Raw genomic sequence first — 21,399 nt, forward strand, 5'->3', positions numbered from 1 at the left:
ATTCTGCTGTCCTAGGCGAGATCTCCAACTTGCTATAGTCATTAATCAATACAGGAGCCAACAATATCAGTTCTTGCTTATTTGGAATATTTGTAAAATATTGCTGATCATCTCCATTGCCATCTGCAAATAATAATAATAATAATAATAATAATAACAACAACAACAACAACAAAATGCTTCAGATGGAAATCTGCCTGCATTTATTTTCTTTATGAAATATTTTGTGCAAATATTACTGATTTGGATTAAAATAATGTAACTATATTTAGTGATTCCAGGTGAGGATATAGTTTTGAAATTAGTATGTGTCTGATCATAAATCCACAATGAAATGTAGATATAGAGTTTTGATTAGACTGTGATAGGCTTGGACATTCATATAAGCCTTAAATGTAATCCAACTGAATTAGAGGTGAAATCACTATGGTAACTGTGGGTGGGGAGTGGGCAAGGGCACAGTTAGTCATGCATTGTAACTGGTGCATGATGGCAGGGGCAGAGACTTGCTAAGTGTTGCTTTTAGGCTGGGGGTGAGTTGATCATGTAATTCTTGGGATATATGCATGTATGCCACACTTGCAGTATGTGTAAAAATGCTTTGTTTTTGTTCCCACCTTGATGATGCCCTACACAATACATAACTGGGGTAAAAGGATGTGTGAGAAGGGGAAGGAGGGAGGGATGGAAAACACCCATGTTCACTGAAACTAGTCTCGAAACCACTCTGATTGATGAGGCACTGACTTATTTTAGCAATTCAAGAGTAACACACACACACAGCCCTGTTGTCAGCTTCATTAATGTAATGTAACAGCCAGTAGATACTCATTCTAGCGAGAAATAAGTAGAATCAGTGTGATCTGTCATTCAGGGTTTACACCAGAAAATACAAAGGCAATTAAGCTTCAGGGCTCCTACTCACTCTCACACACACACTAGAAGAAAAATAGAAGTGGGTAGTTTGACTCATACATAGTGAAATTAATGTTGGTCCATATAAATAAACAAGAGTCATCAGGATATGACATATCCCTCTGGCCCCCACATGAAACCCCACTCCAAATTTTCCTAAGTTGAATTGGCTGCCATGGAAATACAGAAAAAATAAAAATCACAGAAATCCCAAAATGTAAAAAGGCACAACTCATTTTAGTCACTTAACATAACATTGAAGTTTCGTGAAAAAAAAAAATTCCTCATAGTTTTTGAGTTATGCTCCGGAAACTAAAATGTTTACAGATGGACAGACAGACGGACAGACAGATGGACAGAGTGATAGCTATATCCCTCTGCATTATATACTGGGGAGATGATAACAAGATAGTCACTTAACATAACTGTGAGGTTTTGTCATCAGGAGATGACTCTGGCCCCCACATGAAACCCCACTCCAAATTTTCCCAAGTTGAATTGGTTGCCATGGAAATACAGAAAAAATAAAAATCACAGAAATCCCAAAATGTAAAAAGGCACAACTCCTTTTAGTCACTTAACATAACATTGAAGTTTCGTGAAAAAAAAAATTCCTCATAGTTTTTGAGTTATGCTCCGGAAACTAAAATGTTTACAGATGGAGAGACAGACTGACAGACAGATGGACAGAGCGATAGCTATATCCCTCTGCATTATATGCTGGGGCGATAATAACAAGATAGTCACTTAACATAACTGTGAGGTTTTATCATCAGGAGATGACTCTGGCCCCCACATGAAACCCCACTCCAAATTTTCCCAAGTTGAATTGGTTGCCATGGAAATACAGAAAAAATAAAAATCACAGAAATCCCAAAATGTCAAAAGGCACAACTCCTCTAGTCACTTGGTTTTGTGAACAAATTTCTGATAGTTGTTGAGTTATGCTCCGGAAACTAAAATGTTTATAGACGGACTGACAGACAGAGCGATAGGTACAGTATATCTCTCGCAATATACGTATGCCGGGGGGATAATACAACCCCGATTCCAAAAAAGTTGGGACAAAGTATAAATTGTAAATAAAAACGGAATGCAATGATGTGGAAGTTTCAAAATTCCATATTTTATTCAGAATAGAACATAGATGACATATCAAATGTTTAAACTGAGAAAATGTATCATTTAAAGAGAAAAATTAGGTGATTTTAAATTTCATGACAACAACACATCTCAAAAAAGTTGGGACAAGGCCATGTTTACCACTGTGAGGCATCCCCTTTTCACTTTACAACAGTCTGTAAACGTCTGGGGACTGAGGAAACAAGTTGCTCAAGTTTAGGGATAGGAATGTCTAATGTAGGATTCTAGTTGCTCAACTGTCTTAGGTCTTTTTTAGGTCTTTATGATTATACATTATGATGCGCCAAATGTTTTCTATGGGTGAAAGATCTGGACTGCAGGCTGGCCAGTTCAGTACCCGGACCCTTCTACACAGTCATCTCATCTCATTATCTCTAGCCGCTTTATCCTTCTACAGGGTCGCAGGCAAGCTGGAGCCTATCCCAGCTGACTACGGGCGAAAGGCGGGGTACACCCTGGACAAGTCGCCAGGTCATCACAGGGCTGACACATAGACACAGACAACCATTCACACTCACATTCACACCTACGGTCAATTTAGAGTCACCAGTTAACCTAACCTGCATGTCTTTGGACTGTGGGGGAAACCGGAGCACCCGGAGGAAACCCACGCGGACACGGGGAGAACATGCAAACTCCACACAGAAAGGCCCTCGCCGGCCCCGGGGCTCGAACCCGGACCTTCTTGCTGTGAGGCGACAGCGCTAACCACTACACCACCGTGCCGCCCTCTACACAGTCATGATGCTGTAATTGATGCAGTATGTGGTTTGGCATTGTCATGTTGGAAAATGCAAGGTCTTCCCTGAAAGAGATGTCGTCTGGATGGGCGCATATGTTGCTCTAGAACCTGGATATACCTTTCAGCATTGATGGTGTCTTTCCAGATGTGTAAGCTGCCCATGCCACACGCACTAATGCAACCCCATACCATCAGAGATGCAGGCTTCTGAACTGAGCGCTGATAACAACTTGGGTCGTCCTTCTCCTCTTTAGTCCAAATGACACGGCGTCCCTGATTTCCATAAAGAACTTCAAATTTTGATCCGTCTGACCACAGAACAGTTTTCCACTTTGCCACAGTCCATTTTAAATGAGCCTTGGCCCAGAGAAGACGTCTGCGCTTCTGGATGACGTTTAGATACGGCTTCTTCTTTGAACTATCGAGTTTTAGCTGGCAACGGCGGATGGCACGGTGAATTGTGTTCACAGATAATGTTCTCTGGAAATATTCCTGAGCCCATTTTGTGATTTCCAATACAGAAGCATGCCTGTATGTGATGCAGTGCCATCTAAGGGCCTATCCCAGCTGACTATGGGCGAGAGGTGGGGTACACCCTGGACAAGTCACCAGGTTATCGCAGGGCTGACATAGAGACAAACAACCATTCACACTCTCATTCACACCTATGGTCAATTTAGAGCCACCAATTAACCTAACCTGCAAGTCTTTGGACTGTGGGGGAAACCGGAGCACCCGGAGGAAGAGCGAGAGTCCGCTCGGTGCGCATGCAGTCCGGAACGTGCCCGAAAGTCCAACTGGTGCATGCGCCAAAGTGCCGGGGTCTGACAGTACCCCCCCCCAGAGCTCCCTCCAGGAGTGAAAATCCATCCTTCCTGGCCCCAGGGATGAGGGCCCGACACTCATGCCATTGGTGTGTGGCTCTGAGCCAAAGTGGTGCCAGATACTTGGCTCATGGAAGGGCTTGGGCTGAGGCTCAGGACAAGACTTTGACTCTGGACTGGAAGTGGGCTCAAGCTCTGGAGATGACTTGAACTCTGGACTGGATACAGGCTCGAGCTCTGAACATGGCTTGGATTCTGGACTGGACTCAGGCATGGGCTTGAGCTCTGAACTGGACCTTGCCCTGGATGTGAGCTTGAGCTCTGGACTGGACCTTGGACTGGATGCGGGCTCAAGTTCTGGACTGTACCTTGGACTGGATGTGAGCTTGAGCTCTGGCCCTGACTTGGACTCTGGACTGGAAGTGGGCTTGAGCTCTGGAGATAACTTGGACTCTGGACTGGATACAGGCTCGAGCTCTGAACAAGGCTTCTAGACTAGACTCAGGCGTGGGCTCGAGCTCTGGACTGGACCTTGGACTGAATGCGAGCTTGAGCTCTGGACTGGACCTTAGACTGGATACGAGCTTGAGTTCTGGACCTGACTTGGACTCTGGACTGGACTCAGGCATGGACTCGAGCTCTGTCTGCGCATCATTCTGGTCCTGGTCAGGACCCAGTGGTGAGACGACGTCTTCATGGCTGGGCGGCGGTGGGACAATGATGTCTTCATGGCCAGGCAGCGGCAGGATGACGACGTCTTCATGGCCAGGCGGCAGCGGGATGACAACATCTTCATAGCCAGGTAGTGGTGGAGTGATGATGTCTTCATAGCTGGCTGAGGCAGAGGCCTCTCTGTTGTCCTCTGGCACTGGTTCTGGAACTGGCTTAGGTTCTGGCACTGGCTCTTGTGCTGGAGCTGGTATTGGCTTTGGCACTGGCTCCGACTCACCTGCTGGCACTGGCGCAGACACTGGCACAGGCTCCAACTCTGGCACTGGAGCTGACACTGGCACTGGCCCTAACTCTTGTACTAGCTCTGGCTTGGGTTCAGGTGCTGGCTCTGGCTCAGGGGCTGGTTCTGGTTCAGATGCTGGCTCTGGGATGGATTGTGGAATAGGCTGTGGGACTGGCTCTGGAATAACAGCCTCTAGGAGGGGCTCTGGAGCAACGGCCTCCTCTGCTGCCACTGTGTTGACCCCCTCCCAAAAAATTTCATGGGGGTCCTCCTTCTCGAGTGACTCGTAAATAGACTGAAAAATGGCTAGAAAAGTCCATGAGCTCCAAAGGCACGGGTGCTCTACTCGGATGAGGTAATCGGCCCATTGGCGTGCTCACCCAGTAAACAAAGTGAACATGAAGCTTACCCAGATAGGTTCTGGTGGCTTGGGCTCTTCTAGGTCTGCATAGAAAATGTCACAGTGCAGACTGAATCCCCTAGGATGATTTATTCCATTGTATGGTGCTGGGGCTTCCATTCCAATACACCGCCAGAAAAACCAGGCTAGGGGCTGAGATACTGAAACCCGGAAGTGGCATGAAATGGCATACTGGAATATTTCTGCTACATTCATTGTTCAGCAAAGTATTCTGTCAGAGATTGGTAGTAGACGGATGCAAGTGCAGAAGTGTTTAATAAGAACAGTGTGACAATCAGGTAAACAATCCAAATCAACAGACAAGCTCATAAATGTGAAACTAGCAAAAGGTAGGGCGAGGCACAAACAGACACAAACAGGCCACTTTTGTCTCTGCCTGATTTAGATCAGGCAGAGACAAAAGTGGAAACTAGGAACAGGAACAAGGATCAGAAAACCAGGAAATCTACACGAGAACTAAGGCTCGGCAATGCGTACTAACGTAACGTAATACTTCGTACTGAGTGTGCATTTAAACAGGCTTTATATAGGTGCATAGATTTTTCTTTAATCATGTGCAGGTGTGCATTGTTAACAGCGCACACGTGAGAGTCCGCTTGGCACGCGAGCAGTCCAGAATGCGCTTGAGTGTCCAACTGGTGCACGTGCCAAAGTGCGCAGGTCTGTCTCCCATGAATTTGGAAAAACCTTCCTCTTCTTTTTCTGCTTCTTCTTTTGTATCCTACTCGTGCTCCTGAGTGTGTGCAAATTTACACATAAGAAAACTAAACTAACTAAAACTTACTTTTAAATTACTTAAAATTATTGTTGATGGTGGAGTGGCTGACTGCTTTATGTCCCATGGCTCCCTCATTCTGTGTTACCTTCTGGCTTTTCCTTTTAGTTATGCTGTCATAGTTAATCTTGCTGGAGTCCCTGCTTGCACTCAGCGCAAAATATGTACTGTTCTTAACCATTAGGTGGCACCAGGCATACCTAACAACCTGTTTTCTCTTTCACTTTCCCTCTGTCTGTCTCTCTCTTTCGAGTTACATGTCGATCCTGAGACACCAGTGATGCTGACCTCTTCTGCTCCTCAGACCTGCCTGATCCATCCTGATGCCCTATGTCTGGCTGGAGTCTCATCACATTGCTCTTGTGGAGGATGGCCCCATATGGACAGTTGCAAGTTGCACTTAGAAGATGGCTCTGGACACAGTTTTGCTATGATGGCTAAGGATTACAATTTCCATGATAACTTTAGGACTGTAGTTATATACAGTCTTGCACTCAAGTCTCCATCAATGAACAATTGATAACTTCAACAAAATAGACTTCATGTTAGTTCCTGGTTACACAGTTGCACTTTGTGAATATATAGAACACAGTTATAGAAGTGTGATTATAAATAACGTGCTATCTGTTATCACCCAGATGAGGATGGGTTCTCTTTTGAATTATTCGAACGTAAACTCATAACCATTTTACTCAAAAATGTAACTGTGTGCATTTGTGTGTGAGAGAGAAGAATACAAAACCCCCAGACAGTGTGTCAGCATCAATATATGTGAGAATGAGGAGACAGGACCGAATGGATGTGACCGCTGCTCCAGTACTTTCACCAGCGCTACGTCCCATCACTCATGTGCTAACCTAATTTATTCCACTCTAATGTAATGCTGTCTAATATAAGGTCTGCTTCTCCCACACTCAGCTAATCTAATGAGAATGAATATCTTTCCCCTGCTTCTCCCTCTGCACACAGGTTGATTGAATGTTGCTGGCTGCCATCATGTCATGCTCTATGAGAGATGTAGGCTAGTTTATGGGGAAATGACTAGCGCATTTGGGGTATGCTGAGAGCACCAGTGCTATTCTAACACCATTGCTAAAAAGACAGCAAGCTAAAGGATAGATTAAGGATAAAATTAGCTCATATTTAAAGTCATTAAAATTCTGTAAAGCTGCTTTGCGACAATGTCTACTGTTAAAAGTGCTATAAAAATAAAACTTGACTAAAGTTAGTTAGTTAAATTGCCACCAGTTAGGAAGCGTAGAGATTAGCTAAACATATTCTAATGTAACACTACACAGAACATATTATTGTAGAAATGACAGAAAACTAACTAGGAACTTAACAGGAAATACAAGTTTATCCTTCTTTTGTTCTTAGCTAGATGGCTAAATTGCTGTTAGCTAATTAGCTCCTTGGCTAATGAAACAGCTTCTGTAGAAAAATTTCTGTTATGAAAAATTCTTAAAATACACATCATTGTATAAATGTAGGATTATTATTTTATTATATATAGTGTGCTATTAGGAAGCAGTGGAGTTAGTTTAGGGGAAATTTAAGTCTTGGTAATGTTTTCATTGCAGGAGAAATTTGTCTCACTGGATCTACAAATAAACAACTGCTTTAACCATCACATTGAAAAAAGCAGTATATTACTGGGGTGTTTTATACAACAGTGCTCCTTCAACAAAAGAGACAGTTACTGCTAATAATAATCTGGTGCCGATGTGTCAGAATTTCTTTCTTTCTAAATATATTATGACTTTATTCTTAACATATTATGCCTTCATTCGCAACGTTACAACATTATTCTCAACACATTACGACTTCATTCTCAATCTATTAAGATTATTTTCTCTCAATATATTAAACTTTATTCTCGAAATATCAGATGTTCTATACATCATAACAGAGTTATCGTCTCCGTTTGTGATCCTTTAACTCAGTCAATGAACCGCAATAGTGACTCAGAAGGAGAAATTCGTGATAAGGAGAATATCCCTAAAATTTGCATATAAGATGAGTGTTTGGTGTGACAAGTGGGTCCATTTCAATATTACGAACTTTTTGATGTAATGAACTGTTTGGATGTCCCCCAAGGAGTTCCTTATAGTAGAATTGCAGTGCATTTTTATTTTTTAAACAGTGGCCCTAAAATGCCGTTGTAGTTTTGGGGATAGACTAGGGATAAAATTAGCTCATGTTTAAAGTCACTAAAATTCTGTAAAGCTGCTTTGCGACAATGTCTATTGTTAAAAGCACTATAAAAATAAACTTGCCTTGACTTTTGTGTAGGTTGTACTGTTAGTTGTGGGTAATCATTAAAACACTAATTAACTGCTCATTAAACACCATTACACACTGTTTATATTTTATTTTATCAATAATTATCTGAGTTGCAGATTCTATTGTTTCTATTTTACTGGCCAGATCTTTAATTTTTGAAGAATATATTTCATAAAACTGTACAGCTTTCTTAGATTACTAAACACCTCCATTTATGATACTTGATTGATTAGTGAAATGTTTAATTGTATTTTAATTGAAATTAGCTATTTATATTCAGAATGAAGGGCTTATCCTCTCGATATCATATTATGATGTGCTGCAAGAAATGCCATCCAATGCAAAAGGATGCATTACACGCTTGACACACACTTCTCACCCTTGTCACATTGTTCTCTTCAATTACTGAGTGGTTGGGTCTTGGTAGCCTGTATTGTTATCTATTTAGCTTCTATGAGGCGAAGTGGCCAAGTAGTTAGAGCACTTGACCACTAAGCGAACGGTCCCCGGTTCGAGCCTCGCCTCGGACGGTGATTTGGGGCTCGCCTCCTGTCCACCCAGCAGTGAATGGGGACCTGGTGGAAACACTGGGGAAGTTAAAAAGGCAGCGAGGAAAGGAACTGGCCACCCTACCTCACCATGTCGACAGCCTAGACAGAGTGCACTCTCTAACAGGCACTTCCCAACGTACGTACGAAAAACGTATATGGGACTCTTTGACTTCTGAATCTTCTATCTGTCCTATTATAATACCCATATGTAATAAACACACTCACACGAGACACATTTTATGAGACAGGGAGAGAGAAACAGTGATGGATGAGGAGGAGGAGAGAAAGAGAGAAAGAAACTGCCTTCATGCATAGAAACACAATCTGCTTCTGATTAGCTACTGATTCGCCTCTGGTGGTGGAGTGAGGGAGGTCTGCATTGTGTGTGTGTGTGTGTGTGTGTGTGTGTGTAAATTAGAAGCACTCAACATGAGGGCTTGCAATCTGTGTTAACTGTGGTGGTCTCTAATGATGGGGGTGGTGGGGGCGGGTCAGACCAAACTGTTAATCACAGAAAACGTCTACTGAAGTATACAACACTACCCACACTGCAGCTCTCTCTCTCTCTCTCTCTCTCTCTCTCAAGCACACACACACATAACCTTTTGTATATCCTGCAGTCATACATCCAGACACATCTCCGTGGGCCCGTAGAGAAGAGTGATTTACAGCATGCCCTCACAGTGCTTTTCCATCAACAAGCTGCCGGTGCTGGTGTCTAATTGTCTAATAGATCTATTGTTCCACTCATTTCCACCTCAAAAGAGCCTGTTCTTGGGTTAAACTGAAAATGCTGTTGGTTGGCATCATTTTGTGGCCATGGTAACATCTCAAGTAATTTACAAAACTGTCAATAAAATAACTTTGCTTCTTGGAATCCTGTCACATATAATAATGTTTCTAAGAGGGAAATGTTAAGTTAAAACTGGCTATTCCAACAAACTAAACAAGAGTTACAATGCTAATGCCAATCAATCAATGCTAACAAAACAGCTACATACTCAAAATAAACAGCGAAAAACTTGTGTTGTGCAAAAATACTGCATGATGTGAATTTAATCAAGAAGAATATATTTAGTATGATAAAAATCCCAAGATAGACTCATCAAACTATAGCTCTGGCATTTGCAATGTTTTCTGGAATAGTTTAGTGGCAAAGCATCCCCAATGTTGAAGTGTAATAAGATTTCCTCTTCCAAACCCTGAACACTAGCAGGTCTTAGCCCATGTTTACATTAGACCGTATCAGCGGATCATCAGATTAACGTTTTTAAAACGATTAGTGTGCACACAGCAACACCAATACACGATTTGCGTGCACACAGCAACACCAATACACGGATACGCTCGGCTCCGCAGGCATCCTGCACTCCAAATCACTCCGCCCTGAACAGCGAGTGCCCTCTGGAGGGTGCGCACTCCGGCCCTGCGCAGCTCACACAGCGCGCGAGTGAAGTGCACGAGCCACGATTCGGGACTGAGCCGCTGTGTGTGTGATCCCAGCGCATATCACTTACCACTTGCAAGTGGAAGGATGGCAAGCCTAAAGACAATCATAAGTACACAATGGGCAGTATTTGCATCAGTATTTGCAGTATTTTCATACTTTTATACTCTTTAATGAAAGGTGATACAAGGCGGAAGTCCGCGCCGTTTTTCAGCAGTCGCGTCACATGACCAACGCCAGCGAATCAGGAAGGTGGATGTCACAGTGACATTGTCCAATGACGACGCCAGCTAGAGCTCAGCACAGCGTATCCGCGTATCTCAATGTTTACACAGCACCGGAGCTGACACGATCTGGATTGAATACGTGGACCCTGGCGGATTCCCGTTTCCCGGCGTTTCCAGGCGGTTTAATGTAAACGGACAGTGCATCCGCGAAGAAAACGAGACAGATACGGTCTAATGTAAACTTGGCCTTAGACACTGATTCAGAGCAAAGCCTTGCCAATCACTATGCCTTGGAATACTAAGCTCTGAGCCATTTCCTTTATATTCGCCTTCAAGACCCCTGACCCTTGTTGACCCTTTGTGTACTTTTGAGATAATAATGAGCTATAGATTACTTTTGCCCAATTTTGATTCTGAATTCCAGACTGTGATATTTCTTTCTGCATCATCAAAGCTTCTGTACATGGCTCTTCATCTTTGTGTCTGAGTCTGCCACATTGCACTGAGCTGAGAGTGACTCTGTGGGTAGGGTGACCAGATTTCCCTAGTCTGAAACCGGGACACTTTTACGCGCGACCATGCTCGTGCACGCACACCTTTTTTTTTACGTAAACGTGACACTCAGAGAGGTGCTCTTATCATTTTGTTGAAGCTCACATTTATCAACATATCACATGAAATAAAACAAACAGGCATTTTGTTATCTAGTAGCATAGTGGTATACAGATCAGTTAAATTATGGTCAGACAACAGATTTTGTAATGGCTGAGAATAGGCCAGGCTATGTCCATAGGCCAAATTTAAACTGATTTATTTCACCTGTTTGTAAGAACACCAAGAAGAATGCATATGCACATGTAGGCTACTGTATATCTCTAAAATTGTATGCACTATAGCATGAACTTAAAAAGTAGATATGTGACCTCAACATAGCCTAGGTCAGAATCAACCTTACTAACCATTCCCCACAACTGAATAAATAAAGCAAGAAGATGTGTACCAAAGTGAACACTTTAATGGAAGGTGCAACAAGCTGTTCAACACAGCAATATGGCCAAACTGTCAGAATGGTATGTTAAACAGAAACAAAAAAGAGACAAGTGATTTGAGAATATATACCTATGGAAACCGAGAGAGGCCCTTCATATAATCCTTTTTTTTTATTCACCTTGTTATCCCAAGATAACGACATAATTAATTCAGGATCTCGAGAAAACAACACAACTAATTCGAGATCTCGAGAAAACAAAACCGTTATTTCGAGATCTCGAGAAAACAAAACAATTATTCCGTGATCTCGAGAAAGCAAAACAATTATTTCATGATCTCGAGTAAACAGCTGAGAAATGGTTCATTCAGGTGCGCCAAGAGACTTGTGATATGCTGACTTTGGGGCTATTTCTTATTCTGTATAGACGCAACTTTGGTCATTAGAATGTCTGGAATAATCGATCACCTAATAAGGCAATATATTTTGATCAGGGGTTGACACAGGGAGAGATTGCATTAAGTCTTTTAATAAGGGATAATTTCAAAATTAGTCCGCGGCACCTCCGCAGAAGACTGGCCCGGCTTCGTCTCTACCGACGGAGATACAGTGATCCAGCTGAGATTATGAAATAATTGTTTTGTTTTCTCGAGATCATGGAATAATTGTTTTGTTTTCTCGAGATCTCAGAATAATGGTTTTGTTTTCTCGAGATCTAATTAGTTGTGTTGTTTTCTCGAGATCCTGAATTAATTATGTCGTTATCTCGGGATAACAAGGTGAATAAAAAAAGATTATATGAAGGGCCTCTCTCGGCTTCCGTAAATATACACTCAAACAAAACAGCAATAAAGGAGGAGAGGGGCGACAGCCCAAGGAAAGCCCCCACAGGAGCGCACATCATTTGCAACATAGGCTACCCAACTCAGTACAAGAACAAAACACTTACAGTGTGTGCAGTAGGCTTCGTGCGCATTGTTCTGCACCTCTCGGAGGAAGGGGTAGGTGCCCTGTAAATCTTTGGAAAAGGTACATTTTCTTTTCGGCATAATTGCTGTGGCATTACTGCTGCTAGCTGCTAGACAAAGAACATTCGCGCCAGTTAATGTTTATTTTATTGTTGCATGGCAACACGTTCTGTTGTCTGGAATAATGGGGCTACATAAACACCCACGCCACAGGGCCAGGGGGCAGTAACCAGGAAAGTTTGCGATTCCTGTCAATTCATCAAAATAGTAAATGCAGACATTTCTCCGCTAATGATTCCCACGCTGCTCAGTCGCAAACGTCGTGAGTGGCGAAAACCGGGACATATCAGTGTCCCGACAGACTTTTGTCGGGACTCGGGACACACAACCCCAAATCGGGACTGTCCCAGTAAAACCGGGACGTCTGGTCACCCTATCTGTGGGCTTTACTGCTAGAGTTCAGGAAGACATGTCAGAGCTAAACCAAGGGAGCTAAACCACAAGCATCATAAGTGTTAAATGCTAGGAAGCATGGGCTGGAAAACAAGCACCAGCATCATATCAGTGGAGATGCTTAGCTGCAAATTTGACCAGTATACTGCAGTTAGCAATACAGTGGTGCTTGAAAGTTTGTGAACCCTTTAGAATTTTATATATGTCTGCATAAATATGACCTAAAACATCATCAGATCTTCACACAAGTCCTAAAAGTAGATAAAGAGAACCCAGTTAAACAAAGGAGACAAATATTATAATTGGTCATTTATTTATTGAGGAAAATGATCCAATATTACATATATGTGAGTGGCAAAAGTATGTGAACCTCTAGGATTAGCAGTTAATTTGAAGGTGAAATTAGAGTCAGGTGTTTTCAATCAATGGGATGACAATCAGGTGTGAGTGGGCACCCTGTTTTATTTTAAGAACAGGGATCTATCAAAGTCTGATCTTCACAACACATGTTTGTGGAAGTGTATCATGGCACGAACAAATCTGTTCCTCCAGACAGATTATGTGCAAATGGAGGAAATTCAAGAGCATTGTTACCCTCCCCAGGAGTGGTCGACCAACAAAGATCACTCCAAGAGCAAGGCATGTAATAGTCAGCAAGGTCACAAAGGACCCCAGGGTCCTTATAAGCAACTGAAGGCCTCTCTCACATTAACATTAGCCAATGTTCATGAGTCCACCATCAGGAGAACACTGAACAACAATGGTGTGCATGGCAGGGTTGCAAGGAGAAAGCCACTGCTCTCCAAAAAGAACATTGCTGCTTGTCTGCAGTTTGCTAAAGATCACATGGACAAGCCAGAAGGCTACTGGAAAAATGTTTTGTGGACGGATGAGACCAAAATAGAACTTTTTGGTTTAAATGAGAAGCGTTATGTTTGGAGAAAGGAAAACACTGCATTCTAGCATAAGAACCTTATCCCATCTGTCAAACACGTTGGTGGTAGTATCATGGTTTGGGCCTGTTTTGCTGCATCTGGGCCAGGACGGCTTGCCATCATTGATGGAACAATGAATTATGAATTATATCAGCGAATTCTAAAGGAAAATGCCAGGACATCTGTCCATGAACTGAATCTCAAGAGATGGGTCATGCAGCAAGACAATGACCCTAAGCACACAAGTCATTCTACCAAAGAATGGTTAAAGAAGAATAAAGTCCATGTTTTGGAATGGCCAAGTCAATGTCCTGACCTTAATCCAATCGAAATTTTGTGGAAGGACCTGAAGTGAGCAGTTCATGTGAGGAAACCCACCAACATCCCAGAGTTGAAGCTGTTCTGTACAGAGGAATGGGATAAAATTCCTCCAAGCTGGTGTGCAGGACTGATCAACAATTACTGGAAACATAAGGGGGTCACACCAGATACTGAAAGCAAAGGTTCACATACTTTTGCCACCCACATATATGTAATATTGGATCGTTTTCCTCAATAAATAAATGACCAAGTATAATATTTTTGTCTCATTTGTTTAACTGGGTTCTCTTTGTCTACTTTTAGGACTTGTGTGAAAATCTGATGATATTTTAGGTCATATTTATGCAGAAATACAGAAAATTCTAAAGGGTTCACAAACTTTCAAGCACCACTATATGGTGTTGTAATTGTAAATCATACAATTTAGGAAATTAAGCAACAACTCGAGCGTCCCCCATTTGATCCTGAGCTTACTGTGGAAAGCTCATGTCCTCTCCATGTCGGTTTCCGCTGGGTTCTCTGGTTTCCTCCCTTCTCCCAAAAACATGCCAGGGGATAATCTAGTGATTCTAAATTGATTCTAAGAAAAAGCAAATGAGTGTGCGAATGCAAGTGGACATGGTGTCCTGCAATGCAGGGACTCTGTGACTCTGACCAGGATATACAGGATAAACTGGCAGGATAAAATGAAGTTAACCAGGTGAATGAATGAATTTATGAAATCATCCTTAATTGTGCAGACCAAACATCCTGTCCAGTAGACATCAGCATTTTCTTTGAATGCCACACTTTTCCTTTTCCTTCCTCTCCATACCTTTTGCTTCCTTTTCTCCTTCCTTTTGTCCTCTGTGTCCTGCAGCATCTTCTCCCTCCACAGGTCAAAGAAGTAGGATGGGTTAGTGTAGAACTTCAGAGCCTGCTTCCCGTCATCCCTAAAGAAAATAACACACTGATATATAACTCTTTTTTTATCAGAATGGTAGGACAGGTATAAAATATAACATTGTGTTCATGCTAGCAAGCAACAAAACAACACACAACTGTTCATTTTCAATGTAGGCCAAGCAACAGACACATAGAGTGACATTTGAACTTGTCTGTGAAGATTCTCATTTGAACTTTTGAACTTATTTTATCAAATCTATGCAAATCAAGCAGATGCAGTAAAGAAACTAATCCAAATTAAAATCCATTCCTTGATCCTTGTATTTTCCCAAGTTTAACTACAATGGAAAATACAATTTAATGAAATGATAGTTCACTTGAGCTGCAAATAAGTTTTCACCTTTATGTTTTGTATACGGTGTCTTCAGCAGTGCTCTCGCTTTTTGAAGTTCATTAATGTGAAATAAAGTCCATCAATGTGTATCTGATTTGATCTAATCATCAGTCAATATGTATACAACATTAGTTTAATTATATTTATTAGGGATGCCACTGATATTTTGTTAAAAACAGGAATATAGGCTTTTCCCCAAAACAAGAATTGCACAAATTATATTTTAAAAGGAAAACATTCTGGTATGATGGCAGATTAGGGCCATTGTAGGTTTAAAAAAAATGGAGCTGAGGGAGTGGGCAATCTCATCTCATCTCATTATCTCTAGCCGCTTTATCCTTCTACAGGGTCGCAGGCAAGCTGGAGCCTATCCCAGCTGACTATGGGCGAAAGGCAGGGTACACCCTGGACAAGTCGCCAGGTCATCACAGGGCTGACACATAGACACCCATTCACACTCACATTCACACCTACGGTCAATTTAGAGTCACCAGTTAACCTAACCTGCATGTCTTTGGACTGTGGGGGAAACCGGAGGAAACCCACGCGGACACGGGGAGAACATGCAAACTCCACACAGAAAGGCCCTCGCCGGCCCCGGGGCTCGAACCCAGGACCTTCTTGCTGTGAGGCGACAGCGCTAACCACTACACCACCGTGCCGCCCTGGAGTGGGCAATATTCCAAGAAAAAAAACTAAACTAAATCTGAATCCCTGAGATTAAGATAGTAAATTTATGAAAATTTACTGATATATTCTCTGAGATTATACATCATAAAAATAGTAGGGGGTTTTTTTGGTTAAGGAACCGGATTACTTCACTTTGCAAGGTTTGATCAACATCAACACACCACAGATGCCACGGCTGAGGCGAGAGTTATAGGAAATGTAGTATTTCCTCCTTGATCATGCATTATAAAAGAAAAAAGTGGCAAAAGATTTTCAACTACATTTCTCAGAATGCACTGCAAGCAGGAAGCATGTGATTATTGTCTCTGAGAATATCAGAGTTTTTTGTCTTGTAAGTGTGATTTTTTTAGTCTTGGAATTTCTGAGATTTTTTCTGAGCAATTTATGCCTTTAACCTCAGAAATTTAGAATATTACTCCCTCCCTAACACCTGTATTTTTAAAAATTTTTTGGCTACCTACAATTCCCCCCCCCCCCCCCAAAAAAAAAAAAAAAAAAATTTTTTTTTGGCTACCTACAATTCCCCCCCCCCCCAAAAAAAAATTTTTTTTGGCTACCTACAATTTCCCCCCTCCTAGAACTGCCACCTTATTGTGGTGGAGGGGTTTGTGTGCTTGAATGATCCTAGGAGCTATGTTGTCGGGGGCATTACGCCCCTGTTAGGGTCTCCCAAGGCAGACAGGTCCTAGGTGACAGGCCAGACTAAGAGCAGTTCACCAAAACCCCTTATGGATAACAATCGATCAAGGACCGTGACGTCACCCGGTATGGCACAGCCGGGGCCCCACCCTGGAGCCAGGCCTGGGGTTGGGGCTTGTATGCGAGCGCTTGGTGGCTAGGCCTTTGCCCACGGGGCCTGGCCGGGATCAGCCAGAAGCGGTGACGTGGGCCCGACCTCCTGTGGGTTCACCATCCACAGAGGTAGCCATAGGGGGCTGGTGCAGTGTGGATTGGGCGGCAGTCAAAGGCAGGGGCCTCGATGACCTGATCCCCGAACACAGTGGCTAGCTGTTGGGACATGAAATGTCACTTCGCTGGGGGGGAAAGAGCCTGAGCTTGTGCGGGAGGTTGAGAGGTACCGGCTAGAGATAGTCGGGCTCACCACCACGCACAGCTTGGGCTCCGGAACCCAGCTCCTCGAGAGGGGCTGGACTCAGAAATTTATGAAGGAAGGAATACTTTGAGGATCTCCTCAATCCCACTGTCACGTCTTCCATTGAGGAAGCGGAGGCTGATGACTCAGAGGTGGACTTCTCTGGAGTCGCCCATGGTGAATGGCAGCGGGCTGGTGTGGGCTTGCTTATAGCTCCCCAACTCAGCCGGCATGGGTTGGAATTTACCCCAGTGAACGAGAGGGTCGCCTCTCTGCACCTTCGGATCGGGGAGAGGGCTCTTGCTGTTGTTTGTGCCTACGGGCCGAATAGCAGTATAGAGTATATCCGGCCTTCTTGGAGTCCCTGGGAGAGGTACTGAGAGGTGCTCAGACTGGGGACTCCATTGTTATACTGAGGGACTTCAATGCTCACGTGGGCGACGACAGTGATACCTGGAGGGGCGTGATTGGGAGGAACGACCTCCCCGATCTGAACCCGAGTGGTGTTTTGTTGTTGGACTTCTGTGCTAGTCATGGTTTGTCCATAACGAACACCATTTTCGAGCATAGGGGTGTCCATAAGTGCACGTGGCACCAGGACACCTTAGGTCAGAGGTCGATGATCGACTTTGTTGTCGTTTCATCTGATCTCCTGCTCTATGTCTTGGACACTCGGGTGAAGAGAGGGGCTGAGCTGGCAACTGATCACCACCTGGTGGTGAGTTGGATCCGCTGGCGGAGGAGGAAGCCGGACAGACCTGGCAGGCCCAAACGTATGGTGAGGGTCCGCTGGGAACGTCTGGCCGAGCACTCTGTCGGGGAGGTCTTTAACTCCCACCTCCAGGAGAGCTTCTCCCAGCTTCCGAGGGAGGCGGGGGACATTGAGTCTGAGTGGGCCATGTTCTCTGCCTCCATTGTTGACGCGGCTGTTTGGAGCTGTGGCCGCAAGGTCTCCGGTGCCTGTTGTGGTGACAATCCCCGAACCCGGTGGTGGACACCGGAAGTAAGGGATACCGTCAAGCTGAAGAAGGAGTCCTATCGGGCCATGTTGGCCTCCGGGACTCCTGAGGCAGCTGACGGGTATTGGCAGGCCAGGCATGCCGCAGCTCGGGCAGTTGTGGAGGCAAAAACTTGGAACTGGGAGGAGTTCGGTGAGGCCATGGAAGAGGACTATCGGTCGGCCTCAAAGAAATTCTGGCAAACCGTCCGGCACCTCAGGAGGGGGAAGCAGTACTCTGCCAGCACTGTTTACAGCATGGGTGGGGAGCTGTTGACCTCGACTGGGGACATTGTCGGGCAGGGGAAGGAATACTTTGAGGATCTCCTCAATCCCACTGTCATGTCTTCCATTGAGGAAGCGGAGGCTGATGACTCAGAGGTGGACTCGTGCATTACCCAAGCCAAAGTCACTGAGGTGGTTAGCAAGCTCCTCGGTGGCAAGGCACCGGGGGTGGATGAGATCCGCCCTGAGTATCTCAAGTCTCTGGATGTTGTGGGGCTGTCTTGGCTGACATGCCTCTGCAACATCGTGTGGTGGTCGGGGACAGTGCCTCTGGAGAGGCAGACTGGGGTGGTGGTCCCTCTTTTTAAGAAAGGGGACCGGAGAGTGTGCTCCAATTATAGGGGAATCACAATTCTCAGCTTCCCAGGGAAGGTTTACTCCAGGGTACTGGAGAGGAGAATTTGGCCAATAGTCGAACCTCGGATCCAGGAGGAACAATGCGGTTTTTGTCCTGGTCGCGGAACACTGGACCAGCTCTATACCCTTCATAGGGTGCTCGAGGGTTCATGGGAGTTTGCCCAACCAGTCCACATGTGCTTTGTGGATCTGGAGAAGGCATTCGACCATGTCCCTCGTGGTGTTCTGTGGGGGGTGCTTCGGGAGTATGGGGTTCGGGGCTCTTTGCTAAGGGCTGTTCGGTTCCTGTACGAATGGAGCAGGAGTCTGGTTCGCATTGCCAGCAGTAAGTCAGACCTGTTCCTGGTGCATGTTGGACTCCGGCAGGGCTGCCCTTTGTCACCGGTTCTGTTCATAATTTTTATGGACAGAATTTCTCGGTGCAGCCAGGGGCCGGAAGGAATCCTGTTTGGGAACCATAGGATTTCATCTCTGCTTTTTGCAGATGATGTTGTCCTGTTGGCTTCTTCAAACCAGGACCTTCAGCATGCACTGGGGCGGTTTGCAGTCGAGTGTGAAGTGGCTGGGATGAGAATCAGCACCTCCAAGTCCGAGGCCATGGTTCTCGACCGGAAAAGGGTGGCTTGCCCTCTCCAGGTTGGTGGAGAAGTCCTGCCACAAGTGGAGGAGTTTAAGTATCTCGGGTTTTTGTTCACGAGTGAGGGAAAGATAGAGTGTGAGATCGACAGGCAGATCAGTGCGGCCTCCGCAGTGATGCGGTCACTTTACCATTCCGTCGTGGTGAAGAAGGAGCTGAGCCAAAAGGCGAAGCTCTTGATTTACTGGTGGATCTACGTTCTGACTCTCAACTATGGTCATGAGCTTTGGGTAATGACCGAAAGAACAAGATCGCGGATACAAGCGGCCGAAATGAGTTTCCTTCGCAGGGTGGCTGAGCGCTCCCTTAGAGATAGGGTGAGAAGCACAGTCACTCGGGAGGCGCTCGGAATAGAGCCGCTGCTCCTCCACATCGAGAGGAATCAGCTGAGGTGGCTCGGGCGTCTCTTTCGGATGCCTCCTGGACGCCTCCCTGGGGAGGTGTTCCAGGCACGTCCCCCCGGGAGGAGGCCCCAGGGAAGACCCAGGACATGCTGGAGGGACTATGTCTCTCGGCTGGCCTGGGAACGCCTCGGCGTTCTTCCCGAGGAGCTGGCCGAGGTGTCTGGGGAAAGGGAAGTTTGGGCTTCCATGCTCAGACTGCTGCCTCCGCGACCCGGCTCCAGATAAGTGGAAGAAGACGAGACGAGAAGAGACAATTTCCCTAATACAGTATGTCATCTTAACTAAACCACTGGAAAATCAGCCATTAAAGTTTATATTTTCTACATGCATATTATATGCGACAGAATCATCATTAACATTACAGAAATCCTCATGGATTTAGAGTACACGATGCTTTAAAACTTGCCAGTGCAGGTATTTTTTTTTAAATCACACTACTGACAACACAGTATCATGTTCCAAAAAAGCACAATGCACTCTGTTCCATTTAAGATCTAACTCAAGCACTGTTATTAGAACAGGACTGAAAAAACAAACAAACAAACAAACAAACAAACAAACAAACAAACAAACCCTGAAACAGTGCAATGTGGGGAAAATGAGAGAGGAGCTGGAGGAAATAACAACAGCCAGGGGAGTAAGATAGGAGAAAATGAACATTAGTGAGAAGAGGAGGGAGAATGTGCTGACGGAAAGATGAGTGTGAGAAGGAGTGATGGATGGAGCAGCTGTCACATCTCGAAGAAGCAGCCGCAGGTGCTGAAGTTTGCCTGAAGTAATGAGTGAAAGCAAGAAAACAGATAGAGGGAGGGTGAGTAAATATGAGTGAGATGGGGTGGGTGGGTGTTACATTCTGAGGCATGATGAAACTTTAATACATTCCATGTTTATGAAGCATGCTTAATTCAAAACCACAATCAGAGAAAAACCTAAATATATAAATTTAGATGAATGGAATATGAGATGCATTAATAACTCCAGTGTCTTGCAAAAGTATTCATCCCCCTTCGTGTTTGTCCTGTTTTGTCGCATTAAAAGCTGGAATTAAAATGGATTTTGGGGGGGTTAGCACCATTTGATTTACACAACATGCCTACAATTTTAAAGGTGAAAATTTTTGTTTTATTGTGACACAAACAATCATTGTGGGCGGCACAGTGGTGTAGTGGTTAGCATGGTCGCCTCACAGCAAGAAGGTTCCGGGTTCGAACCCAGCGGCCAGCGAGGGCCTTTCTGTGTGGAGTTTGCATGTTCTTCCCGTGTCTGCATGGGTTTCCCCCACAATCCAAAGACATGCAGTTAGGTTGACGTGGGGTGGCCTTGGGCTGAGGTGCCCTTGAGCAAGGTACTGAACCCCTGACTGCTCCTCGGGCGCTCTGGGCTGCCCACTGCTCTGGGTGTGTGTGCACATGTGTTCACTGCTTCAGATGGGTTAAATGCAGAGGATGAATTTCACTGTGCTTGAAATGTGCATGTGACGAATAAAGGTTTCTTCTTTCTTCTTAAGATGAAAAAAACAGAAATCTGGACTGTGCATAGCTATTCACCCCCCAAAGTCAATACTTTGTAGAGCCACCTTTTGCTGCAATTACAGCTGCAAGTCTCTTGGGGTATGTCTCTATCTAGCCACTGGAATGGGGCCTACGATGACCTGGCGACTTGTCCAGGGTCTACCCTGCCTCTTGCCCATAGTCAGCTGGGATAGGCTC

At 44.6% G+C, this 21,399-nt stretch overlaps 1 protein-coding gene across 3 annotated transcripts in view; it reads right to left on the bottom strand.

Annotated features, from left to right (window-relative positions):
- The window catches only part of wasf1 (WASP family member 1), a 303,562-nt gene that overhangs the window by 94,360 nt on the left and 187,803 nt on the right, over positions 1-21,399 (bottom strand). For all 3 annotated transcript variants that reach the window (XM_060914066.1, XM_060914065.1, XM_060914064.1), the window contains exon 5: positions 14,763-14,880. In XM_060914066.1, the coding sequence (XP_060770049.1) occupies positions 14,763-14,880 (118 nt within the window). The remainder of the gene's footprint in view (positions 1-14,762; positions 14,881-21,399) is intronic.

This window comes from Neoarius graeffei, chromosome 2 (genome assembly GCF_027579695.1).
Source record: "Neoarius graeffei isolate fNeoGra1 chromosome 2, fNeoGra1.pri, whole genome shotgun sequence".
Taxonomy (NCBI): domain Eukaryota; kingdom Metazoa; phylum Chordata; class Actinopteri; order Siluriformes; family Ariidae; genus Neoarius; species Neoarius graeffei.